Source organism: Myotis daubentonii, chromosome 1, assembly GCF_963259705.1.
Source record: "Myotis daubentonii chromosome 1, mMyoDau2.1, whole genome shotgun sequence".
Taxonomy (NCBI): domain Eukaryota; kingdom Metazoa; phylum Chordata; class Mammalia; order Chiroptera; family Vespertilionidae; genus Myotis; species Myotis daubentonii.
This window is the reverse complement of record NC_081840.1, coordinates 57445640-57465712: the sequence shown is the minus strand read 5'-3', so window position 1 is coordinate 57465712 and position 20073 is coordinate 57445640. Positions and strand designations below refer to the sequence as shown.

At 47.9% G+C, this 20073-nt stretch overlaps 2 protein-coding genes and 1 pseudogene across 3 annotated transcripts in view; 2 read left to right on the top strand and 1 right to left on the bottom strand.

Moving 5' to 3' along the window:
- The window catches only part of DMXL2 (Dmx like 2), a 170423-nt gene extending 169312 nt beyond the window's left edge, over positions 1-1111 (bottom strand). For both annotated transcript variants that reach the window (XM_059701311.1, XM_059701322.1), the window contains exon 1: positions 626-1111. In XM_059701311.1, the coding sequence (XP_059557294.1) occupies positions 626-712 (87 nt within the window). In that variant the 5' untranslated portion in view covers positions 713-1111. The remainder of the gene's footprint in view (positions 1-625) is intronic.
- Positions 1112-16841: 15730 nt separating this feature from the next.
- On the top strand, positions 16842-18226 carry LOC132218979 (tripartite motif-containing protein 75-like). Its single transcript, XM_059670993.1, is given in 2 exon segments — positions 16842-17841; positions 17844-18226. Coding segments are annotated over 2 exon segments (1383 nt in total).
- A 657-nt stretch (positions 18227-18883) lies between these two features.
- On the top strand, positions 18884-19872 carry LOC132218923 (uroplakin-3a-like; annotated as a pseudogene).
- Positions 19873-20073: the final 201 nt, after the last annotated feature.

Sequence of the window (20073 nt, the reverse complement as noted above, 5' to 3'; positions counted from 1 at the left end):
ACCTAGGAAGGTTTCCAAACTGTGATCTCGTGTTAAGAGCCCTCCGGGCCACTGTCACGCAGACCCTTTTATTCTAAACATTTCCGGGGCAGAGGATGAATGTTTCTATTTTCTTCTTGGAATTAAGATTCTGCATATCAGGAGACAGAGGGCTGGGCTGGGTGTGAAGCCGCAGGCTCCAACGTCTCCCAGCCGCCCGCACAGGGCGGGCCGGGGGAGCCCAGCGCCGCGGCCGCGCCTCCACGCTCCGCTCACCACCGCGTCCTCGGCCTCCACGCCCAGAGCAGGTGCGAAAGGGGCGCCCTGGGGTTTCAGCCGCGGCAACCCGCCTCCTCACCGCAGAGCCGGGGCAGCCCTCGGAGAGGAACCTTCTCGCCTCGACAGCCCCCGGACCGTTGGCTGAGGGCAGACGGGGGTGCATTCCTAATCCTCTCCGCGGCGGGTGATTTCCTACCCCAGCCGCACGACTGACAGCCCCACGCCCCCTCCCCCCGCACTGGGCTGCAGAGAGGAGAGCGGGTGGGGCCCACCAACATCTCACAGCCCCCCACCCCCCGGGTCCGGACCCGGTCTCTCCCCCGCCCACCCGCACCCCCCGCCTCCCGGGCTGCCGGGCGCCGCTCACCGTGAAAGGGACATCCCGGACGCTGCCCACGGAGTAGCAGTTGTCTCCAGGGTTGACAGCGCCGGTGAGGACCTGATGCAGATGCATGTCCGGAGCCGGGCTGGCCAGGGAATGCACGAGAGGCTACACCAGCCCCGCGCCGGCCCTCCCCCGGCCGCGAGAGCGCCGCCCCCGCCGCCTCCCTCGGGACCCGCCGCGGAGCGGCTCCGGCTTATCGCCTCACTCCCGTTCGCCTCCCCCGCGCCTCGTCCCTGCCATGGGAGCTCCTCAACCGCCGACGCCGCCCGGGTCGCTGCTCGGCGGCGGAAATGCCCGGATGCTCCCACCGTCCGCTGCACCGGCGCACGAATGCGGGAGGGCGAGGGTGCGCGCGAGGCGGGGAGCGCTCGGGGGACGGGCGAGCCGGGAGCGAGCTGGCTGGACGCTCCGCCCGAGGGAGCTGGGCGCGACGGTCAAGAGGGAGGGTAAACCCCTCCTCCCGCCGCCGGGCTCTGCGCTCAGCCCGTCTGCCCAGCCCCGCGTTTGCGCGTGCGCGCGCAGTGGTTTCCAGGGCAATTGCGCCCGCCGTGCGGATCTCGGGCCGGATTGCGCGCGCAGACGTGCGGGAGTTCCCTGGGAGCCTCCGGGCTGCGGCCGCCGGGCGGGGCGGGGCGGGGGCGGGGGCGGGACCCCGCAGCTGTCTGGCCGGGGAAACGCCGCCGAGTGTTTTGCTGTATTTAATCCGCTGCCAAGTACGCTGTGCGATGGTCAGTGCAGTTGACCTCAGGAGGACAGTCGGTCACCGGGAAATTCCACCTCGAGAGATCTTAGATCCCTAAGAGCTTTTTCCAAGCACAGTGCATATGACATTTTATTTTATATAGACAAATAAAGACGTCTTCAAACTCGAGATGCCGTACTTTCCTGACAGCAAATGATTTTTTGCGCCCACCTTTTGTCGCGGTTGTTGTAGACAGAGAAAGGGCCCCTAGAGACGGGTGATTCCACTAATATTTTTTTTTTCATGCATGATGTCATGGATTCGCAGAATCACCTGATTTTTCCAGGCTGTCTGCTAAACTTTGAGTGGTTGAGATGGGGATCAGATCCCCGCTACAGGTCAATTCATCACAATTTTTTTTTTTATCCTACACTGTGTATGAGTCATTGGGACCAAAGAAGTAGAAGAGATACCAAGGCACAACTATCTATAAAACAGGCAGAACGCAGGGTGTTATGAACGAGACACGAAGTCTTTGTATCACAAAAGGAAGAATACTTTCGGCAGGATGTGTTAGAGCAGTGGTTCTCAACCTTGGCTGCACATCAGAATCACCTGGGAATCTTTTTAAAATTCTGATTTCTGGGCCTCGTCCTCCGGAAATTCTGTTTCTTTGTTACTAATCTTGTGGGCCCATCCCATAACAAAGAAACAGATTTTCCGGAGGATGAGGCCCAGAAATCAGGATTCTAAAAAGATTCCCAGGTGATTCTAATGTGCAGCCAAGGTTGAGAACCACCGTGTTAGAGGAACAAAGATCAGATTGATGTTTGAAGTGCGGAAAGGAAGTGATAGTTAAGGAGATAAAGGTATTCAGTAGGTAGCTTGTGGCCTGCCTGAAGGTGGAGAGTCTTGAATGCTCCACTAAGAAGCTTGGGTTTCATTCTGCATGGGGATGAGGGTGGGAGGTGTCCTTCAAATGTTTATGCAGTCAATACTGTTTTAGGAAAATGACTTTGCAAGCACAATTAGGAGGGTGGGGAAGATTAGAGGCAAAGGCCAGGGAGGAATTGGTCGTTTTTCAGTGGAAAGGAGAAGGAGTCAAAGATAATTCTGATGACCTAGGGCATTTTCCGTTTCATTTAGTGACATAACTGTTCCTCCGATATAGAAACCATAGAGCCACTTTTGGCTCCTTTCTCTCTCTTGCCAAAATTTAAGGATCTCTTTTCGAAGTCTCTAGTTCTTGCCCCTCGTTATCCCCACTGCCATTTACCTTCATTTCAGACCTCATCATTTCTCATTTAATTACCATAACAGCCTCCTAACTACTTTGCCTTCCATCTCTTGCTCTCCAATCCATCCACCACACTGCAGCCAGAGAAACCTTTTAAAGGAAAAATTCCTCTGCTTAAAATCCCCATTCCCAGAATGCTAAAATCTGAACTCCTTAGTGAAAGGGCGAGTCGTCTCGGGGCCTGACCACGCTGCTGGCGGCTTCGGGCACCGACTCCCCAGCCCACGGCGGGAGCCCGGCGCAGGCTGCCACCGGCCCGCCGCCCCTGGACCGGACCCACGCGGCAGCAGCGGCGGCCGGGCGGGGCACGTGCCCTCGCCCGAGGAGATGGAGGAGGAGGCGATCGCCAACGCCCCCGGGAACAAGACGGAGGACGTGGACTTCCTCCCCGGGCTGGAACTGGTCGATCTACTGGACCCCCAGCAACCGGACTGGCCCCTGGAGCCCGGGCTCAGCTCGCCCTGGGCGGGGGGCTAGGACTGCGCCCTCCATCTTGCCCTGGGTCCTCCATTTTTGGGGCGGCAGCCGCAATGTGCTCAGGAGAGTGCCTTCTTCCCGGAAGCCCAGGCCCCTGCTGGCCACGCCCAGGATTTCTTTAAACTAACCAATGACAATCAAGGGACGTGCGCGCCATAGAGATGACCCGACACCCGCCTGGCCAATCAGCGGGGCCCACAGTCCCCTCTCCTGCCCTCACTCCACCCCCCTTTAAAACCCCCTGTCCCATCAGGCCTCTCTCTCTCTTGGCCACTGGAGCTTACCATTGCATCGGTGAGTGTGGCAGGGGAGCCAAACCTAGGTTTGAAAATAAATGACTCTTTGCTTTTGCATGGGACTGACTGGCTCCCTGGAGGTCTTGGGAACTTTGAAATCTGGGCACAACACTTAGTGCAGTGGTTCTCAACCTTCTGGCCCTTTAAATACAGTTCCTCATTGTTGTGACCCAACCATAAAATTATTTTCGTTGCTACTTCATAACTGTAATGTTGCTACTGTTATGAATCGTAATATAAATATCTGATATGCAGGATGGTCTTAGGCGACCCCTGTGAAAGGGTCATTCGACCGCCAAAGGGGTCGTGACCCACAGGTTGAGAACCGCTGCCTTAGCGTGTCTGACCAACCTGTTCATTCCGGTTTCTCCCTAATCTAGTCATCTGAAGCTGTTCCTTTGCAACCACTATGCTCCAGCCCCACTGAGTTATTTCCTGTTCCCAGAGCATGTTGCATTCTCTTATGCTTCCTCATCCTGATTCATGCTCTTTGCTCTGTCGTCTGGAATGCCCTTCCTCTTCTTCTGGACCTAACAAACCACAATTTAGTTTAAAAGTCACTTATTTAGTAAAGCCTTTTTATCCACCTCCAAACACCTTGAGGCTTCCTCCTATTGAAACACACATATCACATAGCAACGTAAGTATCATTTTGTTTCTGGTTCTTCTACTAGATATTAGATATTTTAGATATTTCAAGTCAGGGTCAGTATCTTACTTTCCCTGTTTCCCCAGTGCCTGAATCATAGTACAGTACTGTGCTTTGTTTGCTGACATACAAAATTTGAATGTGAGCAAGAGCACCAAATTTTGCAAGAAAAACTTCTGGAGTAAAAAGTACCTTTCAAGGCCCTGGCCAGGTAGAGTGTTGTCCTGATACGCCAAGGTTTCAGGTTTGATCCCTGTTCAGGGCACATACAAGAATCAACCAATGAATGCATAAATACTCGGAACAACAAATTGAATCAATGCCCCCCACCTCTCTCAAACAAATAAATAAGTAAATTGTTTAAAGTATCTTTCATTATACCTGTATATGTTCTGTGAAGATGTTTAAATGATTTTATAGTGGTTTTGTGGAAGGAAGTATTACATGCTCATGTTAATACTAGAGGCCCGATGCACAAAATTTGTGCAAGAGTAGGCCTTCCTTCCCCCAACTGCCGCACCGCTTCCCTCTGGCACTAGCAACGGGCTTCCCTCCAGCTGCTGGCAGGCACTCAAGACCCGGGCTTCTCTTGCAGCCATAGCTTCATCTAGAAGGTCTTCTGGAAGGACGTCCAGTAGGATGTCTGGTCTAATTAGCATATTATGTTTTTATTATTATAGATAGTACTAGAGGCCTGGTGCATGAAATTCGTACACTGGGGGTGGGGGGGTGTCCCTCAGCCCAGCCTGCACCCTCTACAATCTGGGACATCCCTCTCACAATCCCGGACTGCTGGCCCCCAACCGCTCGCCTACCTGATTGCCCCTAACTGCTTCTGCCTGCCAGCCTGATCAACCCCTAACCACTCCCCTGCCAGCATGATCGACAGCTAACTGCTCCCCTGCCAGTCTGATTGGCCCCAACTGCCCTCCCCTGCTGGCCATCATGTAGCAGCCATCTTGTGACCATATGGGGGCGGCCATCTTGTGTGGGGGTGTGATGGTCAATTTGCATATTACCTCTTTATTATATAGGATACTATGTATAATATATTGGGTTCTAGGAAATCACAGGTTCTATGTATTTAATTATATAATATTATCCATGAATAAAGGTACTAAGCCACATAGCTAAAAAAAAAATACATATAGTGAAAATATAGCAGACAACAACAACAACACACACAAAATGATGGGTAAATGAAACCCCATGCTGTGCATGATGTGCCATGAAGGCAAATAGTGGTACTAGCATCTTGGTACTAGCAATTAAAAAGCAAGCCATAGTATCAAATAAGTTTGAGAGAATGTCTGCATATACAACATATATCAGTAAAAAATGGTATAAAGCAAGTCGTTAAATACAATAAATTCATTTACAAGAAGGTTTGATACATGTAGAGAAACATTTCAGTAAATACTGGAACAAAACATACAGCAAAATAATAAATTTGAAGAAATTCCAACATCATGCTTATACTTAAAAGCAAATACTTTACTAAGTTTTTTATACACATTGAATAACAGGGGGGAAATGAGTATTTGTTCTACAAACTAGTGTTTTGGTGAATAATAGCTGCATAACAAGAAATGAACACTGTTTCAAAGTGTCATAAAGATTTTAATCTCCACCCTCAAAATATAAATATTTCAAAGCTTGAAAACCATTGCTACTACTGAATTCTAGATTAATCTCTTAATCTTCAACCTTCACTTCATTAAAAACTAAGTCAAAACCATCATCAAACAAGAAATTGTAGTCAGATCATCAGGAGCATTAAGTCCACATTATTTTAACCAGTTCACAACTGGCTCTTGTTTTACAGCATTTCTTGAAGTTTTGACCCATTCACACAGCTACGAAATTGTAAGGCTCTTTCTTCTTCTGGTATCAACTCAAAAAATCTGACACCTACATAAACTTGTTCCCTCTTCCGTCATGAATCCTTTAAATGACTTTTTGATCGATCATCATCTCAAGGTACCAACTGGCTAGTTAAGTCTCTTGGAATTATAGGCAAGATCTTTAATAGTCTAATCTGATTGACCAAAACTCATTTCAGACTAATATGGCAAGTTTCCTTAGTAGCCCACCCAAGTAGATCGCTGGGCCACATTTTAACTGCCCACAATTTTATTTCTAACTCGTTCATCAAACCTTTTTCATGGGCCTAAAAATAAAGGGAAGATTCTTTCTTTTTATCCGAAAATGGCATTTTTTACTAGGAAAAATATATGTTTTGTGCCATTAACAAAACATGACAATAATGAAGTATGGTAGCAATCATCTCAGGTAGAAACTACAGTCTAACTTTAACCCTGCTATTTGTTTTTTTGTTTTTAAATTAAATCTTTATTGTTCAGATTATTACATTTGTTCCTCTTTTTTCCCCCCATAACTCCCCTCCTCCCCATTCCCTCCCCACCCTCTGCCCTCACTCCCCACCCACTGTCCTCTTCCATAGGTGCACGATTTTTGTCCAGTCTCTTTCCGCATCTCCCACACCCCTTTCCCCCCCAAGAATAGTCAGTCCATTCCCTTTCTATGTCCCTGATTCTATTATGATCACCAGATTATTTATTCACTTGATTCTTAGATTCACTTGTTGATAGATGCATATTTGTTGTTCATAATTTGTATCTTTACCTTTTTCTTCTTCTTCCTCTTCTTAAAGGATACCTTTCAGCATTTCATATAATACTGGTTTGGTGGTGATGAACTCCTTTAGCTTTTCCTTATCTGTGAAGCTCTTTATCTGACCTTCAATTCTGAATGATAGCTTTGCTGGATAAAGTAATTTTGGTTGTAGGTTCTTGGTATTCATCACTTTGAATATTTCTTGCCATTCTCTTCTGGCCTGCAAAGTTTCTGTTGAGAAATCAGCTGACAGTCGTATGGGTATTCCCTTGTAGGTAACTGGGTTTCTTTCTCTTGCTGCTTTTAAGATTCTCTCTTTGTCTTTTGCTCTTGGCATTTTAATTATGATGTGTCTTGGTGTGGTCCTCTTTGGATTCCTTTTGTTTGGGGTTCTCTGCACTTCCTGGTCCTGTAAGTCTATTTCTTTCACCAGGTAGGGGAAGTTTTCTGTCATTATTTCTTCAAATAGGTTTTCAATATCTTGGTCTCTCTCATCTTCTGGCACCCCTATAATTCTGATGTTGGTATGCTTGAAGCTGTCCCAGAGGCTCCTTACACTATCTTGGTATTTTCGGATTCTTTTTTCATTTTGCTTTTCCAGTTGGGTATTTTTTGCTTCTTCGCGTTTTGAATCTTTGACTTGATTCTTGCGCTCCTCTGGTCTGCTGTTGGGTGTCTGTATAATATTCTTTATTTCAGTCAGTGTATGCTTAATTTCTAGTTGGTTCTTTATCACAACATCGAGGGTCTCATTAGATTTCTTGCGGATCTCACTACATTTATCGGCGGTCTCACCAGTCTTTTCGAGGGCCTTACTAAGTTTATCGGCAGCTTCTAGACAGTTCTTGAGAGACCTTAAAAGTGTGGTTTTGAGCTCTATATCTTCCATTTCTGACATTTGCATCCTGTTTCTTTGTCTCCGCATTTTTTTATCTTTTCTTGGCGCACCCCCTAGTGGTCTTTGTGCGCAGTCTTGTAGTTAAGCCTTGATTGTTGTCGGTAATACCAGGGGTGATTTGAGCTCCAGGCTAACTGGCTATGAGAGTCAGCTGTGTCTGCAGTGGGAGAGCTTCTGTGCTGGATCTCTAGGGCGGTGCTAATCTAGCCTTTGCCTGAGGCTATCCGGCAAATGGTTCTGCGCAGGGCTTGGGCGGGGTGGGTCCCAGGGGATCAACAGGGCGGGCCGGAGCGAGCAGTTATGGCTGCTCTCAGTTCCGTCCCTAGGGGCTCTGCCTCTCAGAGTCCCAGCAACTGCTGCAAACCTTGGAGAGAAAGCTGCCTTCGAGTTCCAACCAAAGCCAAACAGTCCCGCTTTCCCGTTTGAGTCTGGGTCCCCAGAGACTCGCCCGGATCTGGAGCTCAAAGTCTGAAACTCCCTCCCGATTGAAAACAACAACTGCGCCCTCCGCCGCCAGCCCACTCCGTGCGCGCACTCCGCACCTGAGTATTTCACTGCAGCACTGCGCCTCCTCTGAGTCTGGGTATGATATTCTCTTTCCTCCTAGTTGTAGAATTTCCACTCAGCCAGCCTTCCTGTGGTTCTGGATGATGTCTGTTCTGTCCTTTAGTTATATCTCTGAAGTGGTTGTTCGAGGCAGCAATCTCCGGTGTTAACCTATGCCGCCATCTTGGTTTCCCAACCCTGCTATTTGGCTTCTGTACTTATTTGCTTTGTTTAACAATACAAAAGTTATTTTGATTTTCAGAATTATATAAATCATCCCATTTGATTAAATACCCTATTGATTGTAATGTGAAATCCCATTTGTTGTGGTCATACTGGTCTTAGAAAGCACATTTTCCTTTACCTGGGAAGAACAGCACAATTATCCCAAGGTCAGAGGGCTCCAGTTAACGTGTCCCTGTTGACTCAGTGTTCCAGAGACCCAAAAACTGTAATTGAGATAACATGCTTCAGTCTGACCAGGGCCCTCATTCCAGACCCAAGGGCTCTAGATAATGTGTTTCTGTCAATTCAGTGATCCAGAGACCCAAAACTGTAATTTAGAAAACATGCTGCTTTGTTTCTGTAAACTGCTTTTTTACAAATCAGGTTCCTCATTCCAAACCCTGGGATGTAATTAATACCTTTGTGATCTATGCCTATATAAGTCTGGTTTTGCGACCATCTTATTACTATGAGATTTGGGAGAGCAAGATGCCCCCTCATAGTCCCAGATTGCAATAAATGTGACTCTTTAATTCGACTTCTTGAGGCGTCCTTCTGTGATTCGCGGGATACATTACAAGAATACAACTCTAAGGCATTATTTCTCATGTCCACAGGTTTTAATAGTAGCACATGTTGTACCTTTGGGGTTGCGTTTAATGGAACATTGCATGTCAAAGGGACTTAGTTTCCCAGCAATAATCATATAACCATATACACTAGTTATCTATTACTGTGTAACCCAAAACTTAGTGGCTAAAATCAACAATAAGTATTTATTATTTCACAGTTTTTATACATAAAGTGTTCAGTAGTAGCTTAGCTGGGAGGTTCTAGTTCAGAGTCTCTCTTGATGTTGTGGTAAAAATGTCAGCTAGATAATAAATAAAAACAAAATACCACATATTGTATGATTTCATTTATTATTTTTTCTTTTTTCATTTATTATTTTTTAAAATATATTTTTATTGTTTTCAGAGGGGAGGGGAGAGGGAGAGATAGAAACATCAACAGTAAGAGATAATCTGATTGGCTGCCTCCTGCACACCCCCCACTGGAGATAAAGACTGCAACCCTGGCATGGACCATGACCGGGAATCAAACTGTGACTTCCTGGTTCATAGGTCGATGCTCAACCACTGAGCCAGGCTGTATTATTTCATTTAGATTAAGTTTTCTGAAAAGCAAATCTATTGATACAGAAAACAGATTAGTGGTTGCCTGGAGCTAGTGGTAGATTGGGAAGTAACTGCTAATGGGCATGAGGTTTCTTTGGGCACAATGGAAATATTCTAAAATTAGATCGTGGTCATGGCTGCACAGCTCTCTAAATTTACTAGAAATCATTGAATTGTACTTAGTGAATTTTATGGTAAATAAACTATAACCTCATTAAAGCTATCTAAAAAAGAAATGTCATCCAGGACTACAGTCATCTGAAGGCTTGACTGAGACTGAAAGAATTTCCAAGATGGCAAGTTGATCCTGGTGTTTGGCTGGGGGCCTCAGCTCCTCACTATATGGTCCTCTCCATTGTGCTGCATCAGTGTCCTCAAGACATAACAGCTGGCTTCCCTGAGAGCAGGTGATCCAAGAGAAAGACCAAGGTGGAGGCTGCAATGTCTTTTGTAAGCCAGCCTCAGAAGTCTCACACCATCATTTCTGCCATATTTTATTGGATACACAGACCAGCCATAATTTAGTGTGGGAGAATATTTCCCAAGAGAGTGAATACCAGGAAGTGAGAATCACTAGGGGCCACCTTGGACTAGCACACCACAGAACCCAAGGATTGTATCTTCAAGTGTCAGGGGGCATCTTTTGAGTCATTCTTATTCTTACCTACAGAAGTACCTGGAATTTCTACTCATAAATCTAGAGTGCCACAATGCTAATCTTTGATATATCTGTTGTTATCAGTTCTTTACCAGTAAACTCTCTATATGTTTTAAATACTGTATTGAATTTCCCAAGTGAGAAATGTGTTTGTTTGAGGGGTCTAATGCCATGTTTTTCAATATTTCCTCTAGTTTTCTTACAGATATCTAACAATATTTTTTCAGCAGACAGCAATGAAAGTCCTGATTCCCTATTACCAGTTCATTTTTTCAGTCTATTACACTAAGCCTGAAAGTGATGTAATAGGAATTCCTTCATTGTTTTGAGTCATAAGCTATAGTGGTGATGTATTTTTAATATTGAGGGAGTGAACCTATTTTATTTATCCATTTCGACGTAACAAACCACTCTGAAACCAAGTGGCTTAAAAGAACAACGATCTATTATTTCTTTTGCTCTGTGGATTGGGTGGAGAGTTCCTCTGCTGGTTTCAGTTGGGCTCATTCATGCAGCTGCATTCATCTGGAGGGGGTAACCTAGGGTAGAAGGTCCTAGATGGGCTCATGGCTGTCAGTTGATGCTAGCTGGGATGCCTTGGTTCCCCCCTCCCCACTATAACCTTTCAACCTCCATAAGCCTAGACTGACTTTCACAGCAATCTCAGGCCCCGTCTTGAATGTTACACACAGTCACAAGGTCAGCAAAGATTCAAGGCCTAGGGAAATAAATTCCATCTTTTGATGAAAGGAACAGAAAAGTCACGTTGCAAAGAGATATTAGAGGATTTATCATAGCCATTTTTTCAAACAGCCTTTATCACAGAGTCAGACTCTACCCCTGATAATTTCTAAGGCCTCTGATTTATTATTTTTGTTTGTTTTAAGTAAGAATACTACTTATAGGATGAAAAGTTCATATATTTCCTCTGATGTCTTTCTCTGCTAGTGGCAACATCAAATTACTGTATTCTTGGTGACTACACCTCCGAATCTGAGCTATTGAACTCGCCCCTTAAGCCAGAGGTCCTCAAACTTTTTAAACAGGGGGCCAGTTCACTGTCCCTCAGACATTCCACACATGTGCACTGCGGGCCCAGGATGAGTCAGCTGCTAAGCAGGACAGGCAGCAGCGGCAAAAACACCCAGCGGGCCTGATAAATGTTTTCTGCGGGCCGCAGTTTGAGGACCCCTGCTTAAGCCTTTGGCTTTTTATCTCTAATACTAGAGGCCCGGTGCACAAAAATTTGTGCACTCATTTGCCAGGAGCCGGTCCATGCTTGCTGTTTCAAGGGACCTGGCATATATGGCATACTGTTCTTAATATGTTTGCTCACCTTCTTGGCACTATGTATTTTAGCCAAGGTCTCTGAGAAAGGTTGTTTCTCCAGGTAGGGATTTTCCCCTGAAGTTAGGGAGGGAATAAAACCTCTTAACTAAGTGCCAGGTGGGTAATTAATCACTTTAACTACGAACAATCATGCTTAAGCTACATAATCTTTACTCCCTGGAATGGAGATAAGAAACGCCCTAACGTTTGGAATAGAGATTGATAGGATTGGAATCAACTGGTATAAATACAGATGTAACAACACAGAACTTAGAAGACAGAACCAAGAGAGACAGAACCTAGGCACAGAACCTACACAGAACGTTCTCTAGAGACAGAAGAACTTCGCTGGAGAGAACATGGCAAAAGATCCTAGACAGAAACTGGCCTCAGAACCTAGAGACAGAACCTAGGTAGAGAACATGGCAAAAGATCCTGGACTGAACCTGACTACAGAAATTGGCAAGAGAACCTGACTAGAACCTGGTGACTGAACCTGGCTGGAGAACCTGGACAGAACCTGGCTGGAGAACCTAGCGAGGGAACATGGCTACAGAACCTGGCTGGAGAACCTGGAGAACCTAGCAAGAGAACATGGACACAGAACCTGGCTGGAGATCCGAAACAGAACTTTGCTGGAGATCCAGACCAGAACTTGGCTGGAGATCCTGGCTAGGCTGCTGATCAACTGAACGCTGTCTCTGTGTCATTCCTTCTTTGCCGACTCCGTCCACACCTTTGGGGACCCCTGGACCCGCTGGGGCTGGACCCCAGCATCTGGCGCCCGAACAGGGGTGGTCCCTCAGCCCGGCCTGTTCCCTCTCGCAGTCTGGGACCCCTCGGGGGATAACGACCTGCTGGCTTAGGCCTGCTCTCGGGTGTCAGAGGGCAAGCCCAAACCCTAGGTGCAGCCCCTGGTTGGGCTCAGAGCAGAGCCGATTGGGGAGTTGGGGTGCCACCCCCTATCATGCACAGAGCAGGGCGGATCGGGAGGTTGCGATGTCACCCTCAGTCACACTCAGGGTAGGGCCGATTGGGGGGTTGGGGCACCGCCCCCTGTCACACTCAAGGCAGAGTCGATGGGGAGGTTGTGGCGCCAACCCCTGTCACACACAGAGCAGGGTCAATCAGGGGGTTGGGGAGCTCCCCACTGTCACGCACAGAGCAGGGCCCATCAGAGGGTTGAAAAGCTCCACCCTGTCACTCACAGAGTAGGGCCGATAGGGGAGTTGGCGCACCGCCCCCTGTCACACACAGAGCAGGGTGGATCAGGGGGTTCGGGTGCCGCCTCCTATCACCCAAAGAGCAGGGCCGATCAGGGGATTGGGGTGCCGCCACTCTCACACTCAGGGCAGGGCCAATGGGGAGGTTATGGCTCTACCCCGTCACACACAGAGCAGGGTCCGTGGGGTGGGGGGGTTGGGGCGCCGCACCCTGTCACACACAGAGCTGCAGGGTGATCAGGGGATTGGGGAGCTCCCCCCATCAGGCACAGAGCAGGGCCAATCAGGGGGTTGGGGCGCCTTCCCCTGTCATGAACAGAGCAGGGCGGATAGGGAGGTTGTGGCCCCTCCCCCTGTCACACACAGAGCCACAGGGCGATCAGGGGGTTTGGGCGCTGCCCCCGTCACGCTGATCCTGGTGCTGGGAGGCATATTACCCTTTTACTATATAGAATAGAGGCCTGGTGCATGGGTGGGGGCTGGCTGGTTTGCCCTGAAGGGTGTCCTGGATCAGGGTGGGGGTCCCCACTGGGGTGCCTGGCCAGACTGTGTGAGGGGCTGAGGGCTGTTTTCAGGCTGGGACTGAAGCTCCCTCCCAACTGCTCCTTTTTTTCTTTTCTTTTTTTATTCTGGGCCAGCTTTAGCTCTGAGGCTTGGCTGCAGCTCTGAGGCCTCAGCTGCTGAAAATAGGTATCTGGTTTGTTTGGGTTCTATAATCAAAATTCTGTATCAACTCCAGCTCTGAGATCCAGGCTCACTGAAAGCAGGTTTCTGGGGTTTTGTTTAGCTTCTATATTTGTTACAATGTTTCTTAAACTGCAAGCTCAGAGGCCAGCAAGGCAGGCGGGGAACGTTGGTTTCCTCCATCACTGAGGCAAGCAAGCCTCATGTTCAGTTTAAGCTGCCTGGCTGCCGGCCGCCATCTTGGCTGGCAGTTAATTTGCATATCTCCCTGATTAGCCAATAGGAAGGGTAGCGGTCGTACGCCAATTACCATGTTTCTCTTTTATTAGATAGGATGGATGCATTGTACACAGGGAGATTTTTACACTTTTGCAGAGGAGAGGGGCAGGAGTGAATCTTTATGAATCTTGTAAGCAGGTGAATAAGGTGCATTTTTACCTAGTTGAATTGTTGCTAGAATCTGAGAAGACTGGTCATCTTAGAAGAATTGAGCACTATTTATGATTGTGCTGTGAAAAATAAGATGCTCTACAAATATAACTGATTTCCTTAAATATCAATGTTTAGGAGTTTCACAAACCCATTTAAGTGAGAGCTTAAATGGGAAGAAATTTTTAAAAATATTTTATCATTTAAGTAATCATTATGTAGAGTAGAGAAGACTTAGCATGACCTGACCCCTGCTAACTTTTCCAACTTCATCTTTTGATATTCCTGATCTCTAATATATGTTGCAGACACACTGAAGTGCTAGTAATTTCTTTGCTCTTTCAAGCCTCTGGAAATGCTACTTCCCATCTAGAAACTCCCTCACCACCATCACGCTACCACCACCACACCCTTTGCCTTAAATAAGTTTGACTCTTCCTTAAAAATTCAGTTCAGTCCAGCCGGGTGTGGCTCAGGGGTTGAGCATCGACCCGGGAACCGGGAGGTCGCTGGTTTGATTCCTGGTTGGGGCATGTGCCCAGGTTGCGGGCTCGGTCCCCAGTGAAGGTCCTGCAGAAGGCAGCCGATCAATGATTCTCTCTCATCATTGATGTTTCTGTCTCTCTCTCCCTCTCCCTTCCTCTCTGAAGTCAACGAAAATATATTTAAAAAAAAAAAAATTCAGTTCAGTCCTAACTGGCTTAGCTCAGTGGTTAGAGTGTCAGCCCAGAGCCCCCATCTCTGGAGCGCTTTGCCCAGTGTGAATTATGTTATACATTCCTACAGGTATTCCCTTCCCTTTTCTGCCTAGAAATCCAGGACTGTGTCTTTTTATTATTATTATTTGTTTTTATTGATTTTTCGAAAGAGGAAAGGAGAAGGAGGGAGAGATACAAACATCAATGATGAGAGAGAATCATTGATCAGCTGTCTCCTGCATGCCGCTTACTGGGGATTGAGCCCGAAACTCCTGACATGTGCCCTGACCAGGAGTCAAACCAGTGACCTTTCGGTTCATGGGATGACACTCAACCAACTGAGCCACTCCGACTGGGCCAGAATTGTCTTGATGACAGTTGCTGATTGTCTTTCCATTATCTGTTTTCTCCTAATTAAAATCTCCAGTTATCAGCTGGCAAATAAATACCTGAAATAAAGACTACATTTCCCAGCCTACCATTTTGCTATTTGATCATTGATTAAGTTCTGACAAATGAGATGGTAGCTGAAGATGAGCTATATAGCAGTTTATGGAAATTTTCCTTAAATTTACTCTGTCAACAAAAAGAACTTGAATCTTTGAAGTTTTTAGAAAGAATTTTATTCAGGTCTTGCTGAGAACTATAGGCCAAGAGTAGAGTTTCCAGAAGACTTGAAACAATGTTCCAAAATTGGAATATTTTGGGAAAGTGAGGAGCACTTTGTAGTAACAGAGTGAAATGCTTGATCTCTCTGACTCCATCTAGTTCTGGTTTCTTTCCAGGTGAGGATCCAAGTCCACTGAGAAGGAATTTAGATATCTCATTCATTTATCAGGAACCAAAGGATAATTCTAAAAGATTAGAGAAACTCTTTTGTATTTTATCTCATCTAAGATGTCACTGATTTCTAAGACTATCATTGTGTAGACCACAAGGAAAGAACAGAAACTGCTAATTAAACTATGACACATTGCTTTCTTATTACTAAGGATATTTAAATGTATTGAAAGATCTCTTGATTTTTATCAAATTTATCTCTCTTGGGCATACATCAAAAAAAGAAAAAGAAAATGTAAGTAAAATTAATGGATGAAACTGTCCTAAAACTCACTTTTGAGTCCTGTGCCCCGCTGTGTAGAGAGATCCTTGTGGCAGATTCAGCTTTCCCTTTTGACGTTTCAGAATGGAGAAGAGCCGTCTGCTGCTGTCCACAGTGATGGTTCTGCGCAACAAGGTGGACCCCAAGGACATCGACGACGACCTGGAGGGGGAGGTGACCAAGGAGTGCGGCAAGTTCGGGCCGTCAACGGCATCATCATCGACCAGGATAAGCAGGGCGAGGAGGAGGACGCCGAGATCATCGTCAAGATCTTCGGGGAGTTCTCCATGGCCTCCGAGACTCACAAGGCCATCCAGGTCCTCAATGGGCCGCAAGGTGGTGGCTAAAGTGTACGACCAGGAGCGTTTTGATAACAGTGACCTCTCCGCATGACCTAGGTCCCCGCTCACTGAACCAAACCGCATAGGGCTCAACCCTAGAGATTTTAAAAAAAATAAATAAATGCCCTGCCGGCATGGCTCAGGGGTTAAGTATGAACTAAGGTCACTGCTTGGATTCCCGTCAGGGCCAACATCAGGGTTGTGGGCTCCATCCCTAATGGGGGGCGTGCAGGAGGCAGCAAATCAATGATTCTCTCTCATCATTGATGTTTCTATGTCTCTCTCCCTCTGCCTACCTCTCTGAAATCAATAAAAATGTATTTTTAAAAAAATAAGTAAGTAAACAAATGGTGTTGAAGATCAAGAGAGAATACCAGGGGCAAATTAGATCATGCCTATTAACAGTTAATCCTCCTTGGCTTCAGGAAAGCACTGAAAATCCTTTTACTCTGGTTCATCCCTCCCCCCTGGGGGAGGAGCCACTGGACTTTGGTGGGCGTGGTTAATAACTCGGTCCTTCTAATGGTGTATATATACCAGGGTCAGGTCATGGCTCCTGCAGTCCTATGCCAGAGAGAGAGCCTTGTGGGAGGTTCTCCTTTCGCTTTCGGCGCTACGAACTGGACAAGAGCCGTCTGCTCCTGGAACCAATCGGTACTTAAGGGTCATCGTTGCTCTCTGACCAAGAGAATTGCTGAACTTGGATTCATATCCTCTGAGCTGCCAAGGGCAGTAGTCCTCCAACTACTTTGATTGTCTGGAGGTGGGCAGTGGAGCTCCTCTGGGCACCTACCTCTGTAGCTAAGGACCTCACAGGACACCAGGGGCTGACCTTAATTGACAATAGAAATGGCAGGCGAAGGAGCTGTGGCAAATCTCCAGACAGAAATCAACTGTCCCATCTGCCTGAATAACCTGGGAGACCCTGTCACCATCGAATGCAGGCACAACGTCTGCCGCTCCTGCATCCAGCACTCCTGGGCTGATGTGCAGGACAGGTTCCCTTGCCCTGTGTGCCATCACCCATGCAAAGAGAGGCACCTGTGGAGCAACACCCAGCTGGGAAGGATGGTTGACATGGCCAAGCTCCTCCAGATCACAGGGGCCGAGATGAAGCAGCAGGAAGAGAGGCGCTTGTGTGAGAAGCACAACCAGGCCCTGACCCTCTTCTGCGAGGAGGACCTAAAGTTGTTGTGTCCCCTGTGCACTCAGCCCCCTGACCACCAGGGCCACCACGTGAGGCCCGTGGACGAGGCTGCCTCTCATCACAGGCAGAAGCTCAGGAGTTACATTGAGCCCCTGAAGGAGCAGCTGGCAGACCTTCAGAAACTATTAGCCACTCAAGACGGGCAACGATCAGAACTGAGAGAAAAGGTGGAAAAGCGGAGAGCGAAGTTAGCCTCTGAATATGAGAGTGTGATGGCATCCATAGAGTGTGAGCAAGCGGCAGTTCTCTCAAGGCTAGCTGAACAAGAGAAGCACATTCTACGGAATCTCACTGCAAACAAAGCTGCATTTTCAGACCACATTTCCAAACTTAGAGTTCTACGAAAGGAGATGGCAGAGACGAGTGTGGTGTCAGATGTGAAACTGCTGATGAACATCAAGGGTGTCCTCCGCCGTTGTGATCACCTAGACCCTCCAGATGTCTATTGCTTGAAGTATAAGAGAGAAGAATTCAGTCTTCCTCCACAGTGTTCGGCCCTGCTGCAAATCATGCAGACATTTAGAGAAGAAGTTACTCTGGATCCCGAAACTGCACATCCTCATCTGCTTGTGTCTGAGGATAAAAAGTCTGTGACATTTGTGAGGAAAAAGCAAGGAGTTCATCGGAATCCAAAGGGATTTGCTCTGAAGGGTTTGACTGTGGCCGACATTACTGGGAGGTCCAGGTGGATGACAAACCTGAGTGGGCCGTGGGGGTCTGTAAAGACTCCCTTTCCAAGGAGAGAAAGCAGCCCCTGCTCAGACAGGAGGACAGATGTTGGACGATTCAGCTGCAGGATGGTGACTATGTGGCTCGAGGGCCTGTTCCTGTCACCCTTGTGCTTCAGGAAAGGCCCAGAGGGATTGGCATCTACCTGGACTATGAGATGGGTCACGTTTCCTTTTACAGTTTGAATGACATGTCTCACATCCATTCCTTCAGGGATACTTTTTCTGAGGTGCTAAAGCCTTACTTCTATGTCGGATGTGATCCCAAACCTCTTGCCATCCGTGTTTTAAGAGATTAGGAAGGATGAACTGTCATTTTGGTTCATTTTCTTCCTGTGACTGATAGGCAGTAGGTAGAATTTTTTAAATTATAATTTTATTGTTACTTTATTTTTTAATATATTTCTATAAATGTCAGAGGGAAGGAAGAGGGAGAGGGACAGAAACATCAGTGATGCGAGAGAATCATTGATTGGCTGCCTCCTGCACACTCTACTCTGGATCCAGCCCCCAACCGAGGCATGTGTTTTTAACTGAATTGAACCCAGAATCCTTCAATCCACAGGCTGAAGCTCTATCCATTGAGCTAAACCAGCTGGAGCTTATTTTTACTTTATATATATGTTGTTGAAAGTATTACCTGGCTTTTGAGGGTAGAATTTTACATACAGGTATCCGTGATCTAGGATTAAAAATTTTTTTTGCTTGTGTTGATTTTTAGAGAGGGAAACATCAGTGTGAGAGGGCACCATTGATTGGCTGCCTCCAGAATGCACCCATGCCCTGACTCAGAATCGAACCTGCCCATCCTTTGGGTTCATGGGAGAATTCTCCAAATAACTGAGCCACAGTGGCCAGGGTTAGCACCAATATTTTATAAGAAACGCTTCTGTGAAGAGGCGCGGAGTTTGTCCGCTGGACTGGCCGCCCCGCTCCTTCGTGTCTCGTCCCGAGCGATGCCTTCACTCCGGGCCTGGCTGGCCCTAGGCTGCTTGTGCCTGGGTGTGACCCTCCAGCCCCAGCTGGCCAGTGTGACCTTTGCCACCAACAACCCCACCCTGAGCACCGTGGCCCTGGAGAAACCGCTCTGCATGTTTGACAGCGCAGAAGCCCTCAACAGCACCTAGGAAATCTACCTCTACGTCCTGCTCGACTCCGTCAGTTCCAGGAACACCTCGGTGCAGGACGGCGCCAACACCCTACTCGGCTCCACGTTCCAGCAGACGGCAGGAGGGAGGCCGGGTCTGTGAGCTGACCCCCTGCAGCGACCTGCCCAGCTTGGACGCAGTGGGGGATGTGGCCCGGGCCTCGGAGATCCTGAATGCATACCTGATCAGGGTGGGCGACAATGGGACCTGCCTGTGGGACCCTAACTTCCAGGGCCTCTGCAACCCGCCCCTGTCGGCGGCCACGGAATACAGGTTCAAGTAGGTCCTCATCAGTTATGTCCTCGGGCTTGGTGCAGGACCAGACCCTGTGGTCGGACCCAATCCGAACCAACCGGATCACCCGGTACTTGGCGATTGACACGTGGCCCGGCCGGCTGAGCGGCGGCATGATCGTCATCACATCCTTCCTGGGCTCCCTGCCCTTCTTCCTGCTCCTGGGCTTTGCCGGTGCCATCGTCCTGAGCCTCGTGGACATGGGCAGTTCTGACGGGGAAATCACACACGACTCCCAGATCACACAGGAGGCCGGCCCCAAGTCCCTGGGCACCTCGGAGCCTGCCTACGCCGCTGTGAACCGGGGCTGCAGCTGGACAGGGCCGACCTGTATGGCGGCAAGCTCCCGGACTGAGCCCCGGCGGGTCCTGCACAGCGGCCTCGGGGCTCCACGCAGCAGGGCTCACATCTGGCCCCACCCACGGCGGAGCAGGGCCAGGGGTCCAGCTGCAGGCGCAATTTTGATAAATTCTTCCCAAGAATTTGAGTTCAATAAATATTCACAGGAAAAAAAAAAAAAACTTCTGTGATTTGAATACTTGTTTTGTCTTTCTCTTCCCCCCTCCGCCCTCCCCCCTCCCCCCACCCATTTTTCTTCAAGAGCAAGGTGTGTGGGAACAAAAGGAGTTGTGGAGAATTTGGAATATTGATTGATCAATTCTTTCTGAAGTGCTTCTGAAATTTTGGATTAGAATGTTCATTAT